Source organism: Rhincodon typus, chromosome 8 (genome assembly GCF_021869965.1).
Source record: "Rhincodon typus isolate 14 chromosome 8, sRhiTyp1.1, whole genome shotgun sequence".
Lineage (NCBI taxonomy): Eukaryota > Metazoa > Chordata > Chondrichthyes > Orectolobiformes > Rhincodontidae > Rhincodon > Rhincodon typus.
Genome location: NC_063339.1, coordinates 56404645 through 56421053, shown reverse-complemented (window position 1 = coordinate 56421053; position 16409 = coordinate 56404645). Strand labels below are relative to the sequence as shown.

At 40.5% G+C, this 16409-nt stretch overlaps 1 protein-coding gene and 1 long non-coding RNA gene across 7 annotated transcripts in view; one reads left to right on the top strand and one right to left on the bottom strand.

Moving 5' to 3' along the window:
- LOC125483675 overlaps window positions 1-1099 on the bottom strand; it is a 4171-nt gene extending 3072 nt beyond the window's left edge. Inside the window, exons 1-2 of the long non-coding RNA XR_007262619.1 lie at window positions 928-1099; window positions 633-795 (exon numbers count right to left, since the gene is read on the bottom strand). This is a non-coding gene — a long non-coding RNA (uncharacterized LOC125483675). The remainder of the gene's footprint in view (window positions 1-632; window positions 796-927) is intronic.
- Window positions 889-16222, top strand: LOC125483674 (HEAT repeat-containing protein 5A-like). 6 transcript variants are annotated; one of them, XM_048599874.1, is made up of 4 exons: window positions 1054-1184; window positions 4398-4679; window positions 11233-11444; window positions 15841-16222. In XM_048599874.1, the coding sequence occupies exons 3-4, from the start codon at window positions 11319-11321 to the stop codon at window positions 16054-16056; spliced, it is 342 nt and encodes a 113-aa protein (XP_048455831.1). In that variant the 5' UTR covers window positions 1054-1184; window positions 4398-4679; window positions 11233-11318; the 3' UTR covers window positions 16057-16222. The 6 variants fall into 6 exon arrangements, with proteins under 6 accessions (XP_048455834.1, XP_048455831.1, XP_048455833.1 ...); XM_048599875.1 differs by lacking the exon at window positions 1054-1184 and adding an exon at window positions 3414-3509; XM_048599877.1 differs by lacking the exons at window positions 1054-1184; window positions 4398-4679 and adding an exon at window positions 889-986.
- The last annotated feature ends 187 nt before the right edge of the window (window positions 16223-16409 follow it).

The following is a 16409-nucleotide window of genomic DNA, read 5'->3' as shown; positions in this document are numbered from 1 at the left end:
TCTCTCCTCACTCCTCCCCGCTCACTCGCGCACGCGCTCTCTCTCTCCTCACTCCTCCCCGCTCACTCGCGCACACGCTCTCTCTCTCTCCTCACTCCTCCCCACTCACTCGCGTGCGCTCTCTCTCTCACACATGTGAATGTATGGGGTGAATTTGTATTTGCAGATACAATTTACTTTATTCATGTAGCACAAAATTGATAGACAATGTGGCGTTTTATAAATTCTTACTTTAGAAATAAAACCAGTCTGACGCCAAACTAAAACACGAACAGATTCGAAACAAGGTCCCTCACCTAACATGCATTGTCTGACCTAAAATGTCACCTCTTCTATACACTGATTAAAACCTTTAGTTCTCTCAGGGCAGTGACTTCAAAGGAATTCGGGGAATTCAAAGGTATATGTACATATTCATCAATTAAAACCTTTTAACTGATTAAAGATTTATCAGCATCTTCGGTTGGTTTATTATATCCTCATCGATAGTGTGAACCTTTGATCTTTTACTTATAGATTCTGTGTCTGATACTACTTCTCTGACTAACACCTGAAGAAGGACTGAGGCTCCGAAAACTTGTGTATTCAAATAAACCTGTTGGACTATAACCTGGTGTCGTGTGATTTCTGACCTTGTCCACCTCGGTCCAACCCCGGCACCTTCACATCACCTGTACGTTTCGACAGCCAAGTTCCAAATACCCACCACACTCTGAGTTGGGTGCGAAAAAACCTCTCCAACCGCTCTAAAACTCACGCTGCTGACCTTGAAAGGGTGGCCCTGGTTGTTACGTCCTGTAAGGAGAAAGATTTCTCCCTAAGTTTGTACAATTTAATCAGGTTCCCGGTCAGCCTTCCACCTTTTAAGTTCAACAAGTCCGGCCTATCTACAACTCTAGGAGTTTGACTGGGTTTTGCAGTGCCTACCGTTTACTGGGGGGACTATTAAGTAAGGCAGAAGACTGAAGAGTTTGGGACTTTTTCTGGTGAGTGCCCATTCAACACCTTCAACTTCTCGCGGTTAGACTCGCAGAATCATCTGCGCCAGCCCTTCCAACGCTCATTCTACGGTTTAACCATCAGCGTTGTTCGATCGCTCGGAGTTCGGCTGGTCGCCGGGGCCGTTCGATCGCTCGGAACTCGGCTAGCCCTTAGTTACGGACGGTCGTTGTTACCAGGAGGAGGTGAGCACCGAAGGCGACTCCCCGGGGCCTCTTCAGTTCCAAAGGCACTGGCTGCCATTCAGTGAGAAACTCTAAGACGAGATACTCCGGAGGGAGCAGTCGGTCTCTGTGCAGGCAAGTGGAGATGGTGGAACGAGGCAGCGTACTGCTGAGAGGGCCCTCACTTTTTAAAACGGTCGGGTTATTGTTGGGAAAAGTCGAGTTTTATCCCTGTCTGTCTCTTAGTCTCGTCTGTTGTTTCCTAAAGCCAGACCAAGGGCTGAAGTTCGACTGGGCTTGCTCCGAGGAAACGGATTAAAGACTTGCAATGGACCGAGGAGCCCGGGTTAGGATCCGGGCGGAGTCTGCATAAGCGGCGGGGCTGTTGCAGCTGGCAGCGCCGTGCACCAACTGGTGCAAACCTACTTTCCACGGCCCTAGAGTCCAAGTGGACCCATTAGGAGCCCTCGGGATACTTGCTGCTGTCTCAAATAATTGCTGTGCTAGTCATTGCAGGGTTGGGCGTCAGGAAGTTTATGTCAGTGGCTAAGGGTCGATTTGAGAAATAAAACGTCGGTATTTTATATCTTCAATTTTTTGCAACTATTCACTCAAGTATAGGCGCAAATTGCAAACTGCCGCACACCGTTGTTAGTTTGCTCTGTTTGTGGATCAGTATATTATAGCAAGTAAATCTTTTGAGTTTTTATCTTCGGCAGTTGACATTTTTGCCGAAGTTGCAAACATTGGTTTGAGACCCGTGTGTAAAGGGTACAGAAAGGAAGTAGTTCAAAGGTGAAATAAAATTAAGTGGGTTAGAGTCGTTGAGTTTGCCACGGAAAGAAGCTGTTTGACCCATCGTGTACATGTTGGTCATCAAGCACCTATCTAATCTACCCTGCTCCAGCACTTGGCCCATAGCCTTGTATGCTGTGATGCGTCAAGTAATCGTGTAAATACTTCTGAAATGTTGCGCTGGTTCCTACCTCTACCAGACTTTTAGGCAGAGAGCTCAAGATAGCTTGCTTCAGAAGAAAAAAAAATCTTTCTTAAAAGGCCTGTATACCTTTGCCCTTTTCTTAAATAATGCTCCCTCGAGGGAAGGAAATATTTTTAGCTATTTTAAATATTTTGCTCTGTTTTCATTTTTTTGATGTATTTGGCGATTTGTTGATAAGAATGTTTCACATAAGTGAATGAGAGATGTTGTGATCTTCAGTAACAGGTGGTTTTCCACAAACAATTTTAAGCAGTAGTTCAGGTCACATTTGTTCCTGTAATGGAATGTTTTACTGCCAACGGTACATAGTGTACTGAACTTTCAACAGTAGTTTTCTGCATACAGACATTTGTGGGGATAAAAATAAAGTTGCTGGAAAAGCTCAGCAGGCCTGGCAGCATCTGTGAAGGAGAAAAGAGAGTTAACGTTTCGGGTTAACATTAACTCTGTTTTCTCCTTCACAGATGCTGCCAGACCTGCTGAACTTTCCCAGCAACTTTGTTTTTGTTCCTGATTTACAGCATCCGCAGTTCTTTTGGTTTTTATTTGTGGGGATAAGTTATTTTCTTTTACTTGGTTGGGGTGAGGGGAGATGAAGGAGAATTCTTTCTAGCAACTAGGTTTGATGTAAGAACTGGTCACCATTGAGTTTTTACAAAAAATGGAGGATATGAACTGGCCATTGCTGGCCTAATGAGATGAGAATTATTTGAAAAGCTTTGAGGCATTTTTTAAAAAAAAAATCCACTAAGCTTTAGATTTGTTTGACATTGATATTTCACATATGAATGAGATTGTACATTATTATCAGTGAAACATCAGCTTTGAGATTGTTGTCCATTTTAAAACTTGGCACTTTCTCTAATGATTAAAATTATTTTTATGGTGCCAAAATATTGATAATATTGATAAAATTGATAATATTGACCTGTTGCCTGTTGTTTGAGTGATTTTATCTGAATAAGATTGGTGATTTGTATTGAAGGTTTCGGTGGAACATATTTTATTTTCTTCATCCTGCTCGTAATGTATAAGCTCATGATTTCCAAAACCTATTCCAACAGTATCATGTGAATCTTACCTTCTTCACATTGGCATTCAATAGCAGTACAGTTGCTGAATATTCCACTTAAAAACATCCAGGAACAGAACTACACCAGCCATATAAAAATTGTGGCTACAGTAACAGATCAGTTCCTGTGAACAATGTGATAAGTAACTCATGTCCTGATTCCCCAAAGGCTGTTTACTGTCAATATGGCATAATACAGGATTGTGATGGAAAACCCTCCATCTGCTTGGATGATAGGCAACAACACTCAAAAAGTTCAACAACATCGAAGATAGTAAGTTTGACTAGTAAATTCGTGGATGATTGGTGGGGTGGTAAATGGTGATGAGGATAACCTTACATTACAGGAGGCTATAGATGGGCTAGTCAGATGGGCTGATCAGTGGCAAATGAAATTCAATTGAGATAAGTTTGAGGTAGGACCAGGCAGAGCAAATAAGGCAAGGAAATACGCGATGCACGGTAGGACGTGGGAAGCTCTCAGGCTCGAGAGGGATCATCGTGTGTATGTCCATCGGTCTGTTAATATACCAGGACAGGTCAATCATGTGGTTAAGAATGCACATGGATGCTTGCTTTTATTAGCTGAGGCATAAAATTTAGGAGCGAGAAGGTAATGCTGGAACTGCATGAACCTTGGTTAGGCCACGGCTAGAGTATCATGTGCAGTTGTGGAATCTGCATTATAGAAGGGATGTGACTGCACTGGAGAGGGTGCAGAGATTTACCAGGATGTTGGCTGGGCGGGGGAGTTTGAGATATGAAGAGAGATTGGACAGACCAGGTTAGTTTTCCTTGGAGCAGAAGAGACTGAGTAGGGACCTGATTGAGATGTATAAAATTATGAAGAGCACAGACAGGATAGACAATGGAGGAACTTTCTTCCTGCAGTTGGAGGGATTAGTGATAGGTGGGGCATAGTTTTAAGGTAAGGGGCAGGAGATTTAGAAGGGATGCTGGTGGGAATCTGGAACTCCCTGTCTATAAGGATGGTAGAGGCAGAAACCCTCATAACTTTTTTAAATATTTAGGTGTGCACCTTGCGACGCCAAGACATACATGGTGATGGGCCAAGTGCTGGGAAATGAGTTTAGAATATGTAAGTGGTGGTTTTTTACTGGCACACACCTGATGGGCTGAAATGCCTTTTTCTGTGCTATAGACTTCTATGACGTAACAGCCTGCCTGATTAGCACTTCTACCACTACTGATGCACAGAGGCAACACCTTCCAAACCCTTGACTTCTACCATCTAGAAGACAAAGGAAGCAGAGGTGTGGGAACACTACTATTCTTGGGCTTCCTTCCAGGTGACATACTGTCCTGAATTGGAACTATATTGCTGTTCCTTCACTGCTTCGTGAAAATACTGGAACACCCTTCTGAATAGCACCAGATAGACTACAGTGGTTCAAGAACGCCGCTCACCATCACTTTCTCTGAGGTAAATGGGGCTGGGAAAGGAATATTAGCCTTGTCAGCAATGATGACATTGTGTGTAAGAAAACAAAAAATTTTTCATTTCTATTTGATAAAAGGCTTCAAGTTAGTGCTGATCTGTTGGACCAAAGCTATTTGCATAAGGTTTGGGATGCACCAACCAAAATTGGTAACAACTTTCTGCATTGCTTGGTGCACTCGATAAGTAGATAACTTCTGTCAAGGCCTTTCCCAAACCACCTTCTTAAATGCCTTATATGATTATAGATCATAGAATCCCTACAGTGTAAAAACAGGCCCTTCGGTCCAATAAGTCCACACTGACCCCCAACACATCCCACTCAGACTCATAACCCACCTAATCTACACATCCCTGAACACTATGGGCAATTTAGCATGGCCAATCCACATAGCCTTTACATCTTTGGACTGTGGGAGGAAACTGGAGCACCTGGAGGAAACTCATGCAGACACTGGGAGAATGTGCAAACTCCACACAGACAGTCGCCCAAGGGTGGAATCAAACTCGAGTTCCTGGCACTGTGAGCCAGGTAGCCGCGCTAACCACTGAGCCACTGTGCCACCCTCAATATTTATAGTCTTTATAATATTTATAAAGATACAGGAAAATTATGAATTGTGCTGTTTTGTTTGTAAGTAATTATTTTTTGAGAACTGATCTGTAATCCATGCTTTGAGTATTATCTAGAAACTCCTTGCTGAAGGGGTTAGTGGTTGTTCCAAATTGTGTATCAACTGCGAACATTCTTTGAAATCTACTAAATCTACCTTCAAGATTAGTATTGCTACCAAACACGAATACTGCACCTTCAGAAGCTGTGCACAGCAGAAATTGTATTTGAAGCAATCTACATATTTGTATACTATAGCAGAGCATTTGACAGATCATGTAATGCATATATATGGTGTTTGGGATCATGGCAAGTAATTGATTCCTGTAACATTCAAAACGCATAAAAGAGGATAAATCCCCAGGACCTGATCAGGTATATCCCAGAACTTTGTGGGAAGCTAGGGAAAGATTGCTGGGCCCCTTGCTGAGATATTTGTATCATTGATAGCCACATGTGAGGTGCTGGAAGACTGGAGGGTGGCTAATATAGTGACATTATTTAAGAAATGGTAAGCAAAGGTCAGATCCGTGAGCCTGACATCAGTGGTATGTCAGTTGTTCAAGGCGATTCTGAGGGACAGGATTTAAATGTATTTGGAGAGGCAAGGACTAATTAAGAATGGTCAACACGGCTTTGTGTGTGGGAAATCATGTCTCACTAACTTGATTAAGTTTTTTGAAGACATGACCAAATTGGAGACAGAGGATGGAAGTTGTTATGTGAACTTCAGCAAGGCGTTCAACAAGGTTCTGCATGGTAGGCTAATTAACAAGGTTAGATCACATGGAATCCGGGGAGAAGTAGCCATTTGGATACAAAATTGGAGTGAAGGTAGGAGACAGAGGGTGGTGGTGGAGAATTGTTTTTCGGAGTGGAGGCCTATGTCCATTGGTGTGCTGCAAGGATGGGTGCTGTGTCCGCTGCTTTTCGTCATTGATATAAACGATTTGGATGTGAATAGAGGAGGTATGGTTAGTAAGTTTGCAAATGACAACAAAATTCGTGTGGTGGACAGCGAAGAAGGTTATCTCAGAGTACAGTGGGACCTTGACCTGATGGGCTGATAAATGTGAGGTGTTGCATTATGGTAAGGCAGATCAGGGCAGGACTTATCTACTTAATGGGAGGGCCCTGCAGAGTGTTGCCAAACAAAGTGACCTTGGAATGCAGGTTCATAGTTATTTGAAGGTGGAGTTGCAGGTAGACAGGGTAGTGAAGAAGGTGTTTGTTACGCTTGTCTTATTGGTCAGTGCATTGAGTATAGGAGTTGGGAGGTCATCTTGCAGCTGGACAGGACTTTGTTTAGGCCACTTTTGGAATACAGCATTCAGTTCTGGTCTCCCTGCTATGGGAAAAATGTTGTTAAACTTGAAAGGGTTCAGAAAAGATTTACAAGGATGTTGCCAGGGTTGGAGGGTTTGAGCTGTAGGGAGAGGCTGAATAGCTGAATAGCTGGGGCTATTTTCCCTGGAGATCAGAGGCTGAGGGCTAACCTTACAGAAGTTTATAAAATCACGAGGGGCATGGGCAGTGTGAATAGCCAAAGTCCTTTTCCCAGAGTGGGTGTTTAAGGTGAGAAGGGAAAGATATGAAAGGGACCTAAGAGGCAACTTTTTCACATAGACGATGGTGTGTGTATAGAATGAGTTGCCAGAGGAGGTGGTGGAGGCTTGTACAATTACGATATTTAAAAGGTATCTGGATGGGTATATGAATAGGAATGGTTTGGAGGGATATGGGCCAAATGCTGGAAAATAGGACTAGTTTAATTTAGGATGTCTGGTTGGCATGGAGGGCTTGGACCAAAGGGTCTATTTTCATGCTGTGCAATTCTGACAATGACACCGCTTTTGGTCTCAAAATACAAACTAGTAAATCAGCCAGTTTCTTTTAAAATTAGTTAGACCTGGCATACCTGATGAAGCGTTGGGAGTTAAGTGAAATTTGATTACTAGTCAAGTCACTTTATCTCTAATCCATTGCTTAGTGTGCAATTATCATTTAAATGAATTCTATCCTTCTGAGAATTGGCATTATATTATCACAAGCATTGCAATTCATGCATTTCTTCACTTTTGCATCTTTCTGTTCCAGGCAGTAATTTGATCTCACATTGTTCATGTGAATTTATATATCTGATGACCAATACCTCTTGAGAATTTCACAAATTTGTCATTTGGATTACGACATCTAAAGATTCAAGTTGGGAACAGGAATAAGCTGTTTGGCTCCTTGATCCTGATATGTAATTTAATGAACTGATGACTTATCTCAACCCCACATTCTTGCCTACCTGCAATCACCTTTCACACGTTTGCTTACCAAGATTCTATCCACATCTGCCTTAAAAATATTCAAAGACTCTGCTTCCACCTATTCAGACAGAGTTCCCCAAATTTACTCAACCTTCAGAAAAAAGTTATTCTGCATTGTTGACATAAATGGACAACCCTTATTTTTAAACAGTGACCCCTTGTTCTAGATTTTTCTGTAAGAGGAAACAAGTTTTCCACATTTGCCTTGTCAAGACCCTTAAGGATCCACAATTGTAGTGCCTTTTTGATGTTCTAAATTGCAGTGTTTAGAAGGAAAGCCTGTCCAACCTTTCCTAGTAAGACAACCCACCCATTTAGTTATTAGTTAACAAAACTTCCCTGAACTACTTCCACACGTTAACACCCTCTTTAAGTAGGGAGACCAATTCTGTACGTAATATTCCAGATGTGGTCTGTTCAACAACTGAAGCACGACCTTTCTATTGCTTCCTTTACCTGCATGCTAATGTTTTGTGATTTATGCACTAAGACATCCATATTCCTCTGTTTCTCAGAACTGCAATCTCTCACCATTTAAATAATATGCTTTCTTACTATTTTTCTTGACAAAATGGCAGTTTCACATTTTCCCACATTATACTTCACTTGCCTGATCTTTGACCATTCACTTAACCTATCTGTATTCCTCAGTAGTCTTCTGTGTCCTCTTTATAACTTATTTTCCTACCTATCTTTGTGTCAATAGCAAATTAAGCAGCCATAACCTTTGGTCTCTTCATCCAAGTCACTCATAAATTAGAAAAAGTTGAGGCCCCAGCACTGATTCCTGTGGCGTATCACTCATTACATCTTGCCATCCCAAAAATCACCCATTTATGCCTATTGTTCCTGTTAGCTACACAATGTTCTATTCATGCCAGTTCACCACGAGTCTTTATCTTTTGCAGTAACATTAGGTGTGGTACCTTACCAAATACCTTCTGGATTTCCAAGTTTAGCTCATCAATTGGTTCCCCTTTATCCAAAGCACATGTTATTTTGTCAAAGAGCTCAATAACTTGGTTGAACATGAACCATGTTGACTCTGCCTGATCACTTCAATTTTTTTTTGTGTCCCACCAGACCCAGCCTATTCAGCCACTCATACTTTCATACAGTATGGAAACAGACCCTTCAGTCTAACTGCTCCATGCCGAACATAATCCCAAACTAAACTACTCACACCTGCCTGCTCCTGGCCCATATCCCTCCAAACCTTTCCTATTCAAGTACTTATCGAAGCATCTTTTAAATGTCATAATTGTGCCCACATTCATCACTTCCTCAGGAAGTTCATAAGCGAACCATCTTTTGTGTAAAAAAAAAAAAAATTGCCCATCATGTCTTTTTAAAATCTCTTTCCTCTTAACGTAAAAATGTGCCCCGTGGTCTTGAAATCTCCCATCCTAGGTAAAAGATGCCTGCCATTTAACCCTATCTGTACCCATCATGATTTTATAAATCTCGATAAGGTCACCTCTCAACCTTCTACATTCCAATGAAAAAGGTCCCAGCCTTTCTTTATTACTCAAACCTTCCATACCTGGAACATCCTGGTAAATCTCTTCTGAACCCTATCCAACTTGATAATATCCTTCTTGTAACTGGGTGACCAGAGCTGGACACAGTACTCGAGAAGAGGCCCCTTTAATAATAGTTGATAACATCTTTCATATGACAGATATTAAACTAACTGGTTTGTTGTTTCCTGTTTTCTATCTCACTCCCTTTTTGAGTAAAGGAGTTACATTCACTATCTTGTGATCTAATTGAATTTTAAGATCAACAATTGACTCAGTATCTTTTCCCTATTAACTGTAATTTTCTTGAATTCCTCTTTCCTTTCCATATCCTGATTAACCAGTATTCCTGGGAATTTATTTGTATCCTTTATTGTGAAAACTGATGTAAAATACCTGTTCAATTCATCTGCCATTTCATTACTTCCTATTAATTCCACAGACTCACTTTCTATTGGACCAATATTTATTTTAACCCTGTTCCTCTTGCTGTCAGTTTTTACATTTTTCACTAGCTGTTGTACTCAACTTTTCCTCTATTCATTAATCCTCTATTCGTTCTTTGGTGCTTTTTACAATCAACGCTGACAAGCAGACACATTCAATATAAAGCCAGCAGAACTACCTTGTGTTTCCAAATAGTTAAATTAAACTCTTGATTATAATAGTGTGTGTTCTGTATACTACAAATAATGCATCATTGGGGGAATGAGTTGCAAGTATGCTAGGTTATAAATATGTAGTCATAAATCCATGCAAGTTTCACGGTAATTTCACCTTTTGATACAACGATAAATATTTTTACTCTTCACAGAAAATGTAGCTCTTGGAACCTTAGTCCTAGTGTAACTGCCAGAGTAAATTCTTGAATTTATTAAAACCGATTGGTTTCATTGTTAATTCTACCATATTCAATAATCAGATCTTGTACCCATTTTAATGACGATGTGGAGCAGGGAAGTTGAATCATCTGGAGATTGACATACCAGAAGAAATGAATGGGCTGTTGGAGTTGTAGGTATACGTAGAAGTGGCTGGCATGCCTCAGAGTCTTCCAAGTTCAATTCTAAAGTCCTTGTGTTGTCGTCTCTGTGAATGCAACAGCCTTGTGGAATATTGGAATTGGAAATGTTGGGAGTTTAGAACTGTATAGCAACCTGAGGAATAACTTTGTGGCAATCCAACAAAATTCCATCTTTGTTTCATTATTTCAGAGTTATGAAATTTTTGAATCTAGATGTTGCTTAGTAAGTATTTGGTACCTTCTGAATTTATTTGGCTGTTTTTTGAAATTATCCCATTGTCAAGTACTTTGGTACTTTGTGGAGGGAATATATCTTGTGTTACGGTGGATTTGGAGACTCTGTTTGCAAACTGTATAAATTATGTAGCCGGAATGCGTATTCCTTGCTCATCTTTCTTAATGAGTGGACTGATCGTAACAGGTGATCACATTTCAAACTTTAACAGGGATCTGACTTGGAAAAGTGTGGAAAACATTTTCATCCAAACCTATAACTTGTGTTGATCTTCGCAAGACATTCTTATAAGATGAATATTAAATACTAAATACTAAATATATTACCCTTTTCCCCTTAGTTTTTATGTTTGGACCTGCTTGTAATTTTGATTTTAGAATGGCAAGATAGCATTTACATTTTCTAGAAAAATGCCTAATTTATTTATCAGCTGTGCATTGTAAGCAATCAAATTACTTGAAGATGGCTGGATTTGTAAATTGAGAGTGAAGTATTTATCAAGTTTATTAAAATTTGTAGGTAATGATTTAATTATAAAGGTGGTTGATAGATGTGTTGGTAAATGGATGACTTATCAAATAAAATGATCCGATCGTTTACCAATAATTGGAAGAAGATAATCTACAATTTGGAATATGGTTCTCCTTGGCAGATACAAAAATAATTGCTGAGGATGCTAGGAGGTGTGTATGATAAATGCAAATTCTTGGGAGCTTTTTCTCCCAATTAGCTTTGGAATAAAATATTATTTCTGGCAAGATAGTTTTTCATTTATTGTTGAACCAGTGATGGACTGAGACTGTGAATGAATTTTCTTTTGTGTTGCAGCAACTGAAAAGATGCCAGGACATTTAATTCTTGTTCACTGTCATTTGTGAAGTTTCAGTGGTCATTAGAAGAAACCAAAATAAGGCATGGAAGAAGCACATGGCCCACTGCTAAATGAGGAGCTTTACAGCCAACTGAGTGAATCAAAGAAACCAGAGTTTGTTTTTGAATGGCTTCGATTCTTAGAGAAAATTTTGGTGGCTGCCAGCAAGGTAAATTGTTGCACAACTTCTAAGTGCTGTGAAAATGTATCTTTCTTCAATGCTGTTCTTTCTGAATATAAGTAATTTGCTTTGGTAGAAGAATTTATGTTTAACACTTGGGATGACGGTAGCTGAAAATGCTTAATAACCAATTTGAATATAACCATTATCATGCAGGTAAAATTGCAGTATGTTACAGACAGCAGAATTCAACAAACAGCAAGTGTGGAAATAGTAATTATCTGGTTTTAAAGTTGTTGATTTGTGGAGGAATGCTGAGCAGGGTAGTTCCAGCTCTTTAAATACTGCCATTAGATGACTTGTTTGTAACTTGAACAGAGAGGCAGAGCCATGGATTAAGGTTACATCAAAAACTTGGTGATGGCAACTTTGCCCTTTGGACACATGATGCCCTCAAGCCATGTGGCATGCTTCAGAGTGGGTAATTGTTGAAAATGGTTTTGGGAATATTTTTAAGATAGGAGAAAAGAGGTACAGATTTTTAAGAATTGTGTTCAACAGTGCAAGGTTTAGATGACTAAAGATTCTGTCATAGTAGTTTGATGAATCACGGGAAGGATGCACTGTAAGCTGGAGGATGTTGTAAGGAAAATAAATCTGTTGAGGCTTCAGAGAGATTTTATTATCCAGTACATGAATCAGAAAAATGAGAAAGCGGTTGCCACAAGTGATTAGAAAGGGAAATAGAATGTTGTCATTTATGGCTAGGGGAATGGGACTTGAGAGTAGGGATGTCCTGCTACAGTTGTACAGGATGTTGGTATGACTACACTTGGACTACTGTGTATAGTTTTGGTGTCCTTATTTAAGTAATGCTATCAATGTATTAGAAGCAGTTCAGAAGATTCACTGATTTGACTCCTAGAACTGAGGGCGGTGGATTGAGGGGAAGTTTAACTTCTGAGGATAGGGTCGGGCTTTAACCATTGGAGTTTGAAAGAGTGAGAAAAGATCTTAATGAAATATGTAAGTTCCAGAGAGGACTTGATAGGGTGAATGCTGAAAATATGTTAAGCAAAAGAACCAAAGAATATGGATGCTGGAAATCAGAAACAAAAATAGAAATTACTAGTAAACCCAGCAGGTCTGGCAACATTTGTGGGGAAAAAATAGAATTAACATTTTAGGTCAGTGGGCACTGGGGTGATGGATAAATTGGATTGGATGGTGCACATTGGGGCGGCATGGTGGCTCAGTGGTTAGCACTGCTGCCTCACAGCGCCAGGGACCCGGGTTTGATTCCATCCTCGCGCGACTGTCTGTGTGGAGTTTGCACATTCTCCCTGTGTCTGCGTGGGTTTCCTCCCACAGTCCAAAGATGTGAAGGCTAGGTGGATTGGCCATGCTAAATTGCCCATAGTGTTCAGATTAGGTAGGTTATAGGGGGACGGGTCTGGGTGGGATGCTCTGAGGGTCGGTGTGGACTTGTTGGGCTGAAGGGCTGGTTTCCACACTGTAGGAATTCTATAAAACAGAAAAAAAGAAAAGGACAGCAGAGTCGGGGTTTAATTACATGGCTTTGGATTCTGCCATTGGATATAAAAGCATTGCATATAAGGCCAGTATTTATTGCTCATCCCTAATAATCGTTGAGACATTGATGGTGAACTGCCTTATGTCCATCTCATGTACTTGTTCTCGTGTTCCAAGACTTTAACCAGTGATTGTGAAGAAGGTGCAGAATAATTCAAGTCAGGATGGTATGTGGCTTGGAGAGGCACTTGGTGATGTTCCCATGTATCTGCTGTCCTTGTCCTTATCAAGTGACAGAGATTGCAAATTTGTTGGCCCGAAGTGTCTCATTTGAGTTGCTAGATCTGTTCCTTTTTATCCCTTTTGCCACAGTGACAATGCCACACAAAACAATAAAGGGTATCTAAAGATGGTAGTCAGTCTTGCCAATGCTGTCATGAAGAGCTTTATCTGCAGCAGGCAAACTGGGGAGGATGAGGACTTGTTAGGAATGGGTGCTACAAAATTCCTGGAGGTTACTATTGACCAGAAACTAAATTGGACTGGCCATATAAATACTGCTGCTACAAAAGCAAAACAATCTAGGAGTGCTGTGGAAAGTAACTTGCTTCCTGACTTTCCCAGGCCTTTCTACCATCTATCAAGATGCAAGTCAGGAGTGTGATGTAATAACCTTCACTTGCTCAAATGAGTGCAACTCCAAAAGGAGATAAGAGGCTTAGTACCATCCAGGACAACCCATTTTGATTGGCAGCACTACTACAAACATTTGCTCCTTGCAACATAGTAGCATCTCTAAGATGCACTGCAGAAAGTCATCCGGGCTCCTTCAATAACACCTTCCTCACTTGTGACCATCGAGGTTGGCAAGGGTATGTCACCACCTACAAGCACATCCTCGAGTCACTTTCAATCCTGATTCGGAAATATACCATCATTCCTTCATTATTACTGGGTCATAATCCTGGAATTCACTCCCTAATGGCATTGTGAGTAAAATTACACCACATGGACTACAGTGGTTCAGGAGGGAGCTCATCTTCTCAAGGACAATTCAGGATGGGCAATAAATGCTGTTCCAGCCAAAATGTCCACATCTCATGAATGAATATTTTTGATGCTACTTTTAGTTAAAGTTTCAATCTGTTTTCTTATAATATTGGTTACAAAGGCTCAATTTCAGGAAGGAATGACATGAATTGAGAAGGGTGTAGTGTGTTCAGGGACTTGAGTGAGAAATAGTTTTTAAAAGCACTAGGAGTTGAGAGCCAAGATTGCAAATGGTACAAAAATAGGTGGGAAAGCAAGGGGTTAGAGTTTGCAGAGAGATACAGACCGTTTGAGTGGACAAAAACTTGCCAGATCGAATATAATGTTGGAAAATTAAACTTGTCAGGAGAATAAGGGAGCTGAATGTTATTTATTGACTGCAGAAAGCTGTGGAACAGAGAGATTTGGGTGCCTTTGTTCATCAATCTCAAAAAAAACTAGTAACCAACTTCAGCGGGTCATAAGGAAAGCAATGGAGTGTAAAAGTGGAGAGGTTTTGCTGAAACTATACGAGGCACTATCAGAATACTCAGCTAGAATACTGTGAACAGTTTTACGTGCCTTGTCTAGTGGTATTGAAGGCAGTCTAGAGGTTTACTGGACTGATATCAGGTATGGTGGAACCTTGTGCTGAGGAGAGGTAGTCAATTAAGCCGGTACTCATTGGCATATAGAAGGAAATGCAATAACTTTATTGAAGCAAATAAGACTCTTAGAGGACTTGGTAGATGCGGAAAGGTTGTTTTCCTTGTGGGAGATTCAAAGACCAGATCTCGGAATAAGAGTGACACATTTAAGACCAAGATGAGGAGGAGTTTCTTCTCAGGGTTGTGAATTTCTGGTATTCTTTACCACATAGGACCAGTGAGGCAGGGTTATGAAGTATGTTCAAGGCTGAGATATTTTTAATCGGTAAGAGAATCCAGGGTTCTGGGGAAAAGGGACAAAAGTGGATTTGAATATTCATAACAACCGTGATCTCACTGAATGGTGGAGCAGACTCCGGTTGAATAGCTTACTACTGCTCCTACATCATCTTATGGACTTTTCGTGGAGACACGATTTGTGAGATGAGTTGATAATGGCTGATTGAACTGTGAGGAGTGAACATGAAAACTAGTACCGAGGAAGGGAACGATTAATTATGATGAATAGCATAGAAGTCAGGAAGGAAAGTTGGCTGGTTAGCAGTTTTTAGTAGGAATAAGGAAATTGGAGAAGGAGCTGGGTTGAATGGACTGGACGCTTGAGATGGCATGAGGGGAGAAACTTAAAAGATGTGAACTCGGGGCTGTGCAGGGGGAGACTATGGGGAAGTTTGGCAAAGGAAGAGGATGGTTGCAGCAGAGGCAGCCGAATGACTGGTCTTGATCTTGGTCATGAACATCGATGACATCCTTTCACTTGTTATTGGAAGTGATGCTAAATGAAATGTGGAGAGGGATTTAAGAAGAAAGTTTGCAGTCAAGAAAAGAGGCACGGTCTATTTGCATTCCGTAATGATGTGGAGATAGTGAGCCATTTTGACAGAGAAGAACAGGACCGTTGGATGTTTTGACTGGAAATGAATGACTAAACCAATTGCAGTTTCATCTGTTCAAGCATGAATTCCTTGGTCTAGTGGAAGTGGAAATGAGATGAAAGTAATAATCAGGATGAGAGGGAACGTCAGGGGTTCAGGTGGAGGATGAAGTGACTATTTCATGGTTCTGGAAGTTTTTTATTTGTGCGGAATAGTTGTCTGGTTTGCAGAGTCATTTGTTTTGAGTGAATGGGTCACGTGTTAACCAGTAAACACTTGTGGGTCTTTTTGGTCAGATTATGACAACAGAACTTTGATACTAAGCATTTTTCTTTGCAGGATGATATTAAGGAGAAGCAAACGAAGCTTGTGGAACAGCTGACATCCTTATTGGAGAGCTCACCAGGCCCACCTGTCCGCAAGCTGATTGCCAAGAATCTGGCCTTGTTATATAATGTTGGTGACACTTTCTCTGTATATAAAACTATTGACAAGTGCAATGAAATTATCAGAAGTAAGGATGACTCACCAAGTTACTTACCAACCAAACTGTAAGTGATTTATTTTCTCCAGAAGGATCATGGTTTTGGCAATGCCACGAATTTGAGTACTACTATCGTATTTTAGAGCAAAGCTAATGTAGTTACATTAATGAAGGCTGTAGAGGATAAAGACTCAATCTGTGTTCTATGATCCAAAGATGTAAATTTCTTTTATGTAAAATGGGCAGTGTACAGCATTTTATAGTTATGTAATTCTGGACGTCACAAATACATTAAAGAAATCTCACTAAGTCCCTTGATTTATCTATTCATACAGATGCTTTAAAGAATGGAACAATCTGCTTTGGTGCAGAAACTTCTATGAGTTTCCTCTATTATGACTAAAAATTGTACTTTAACTCTGGG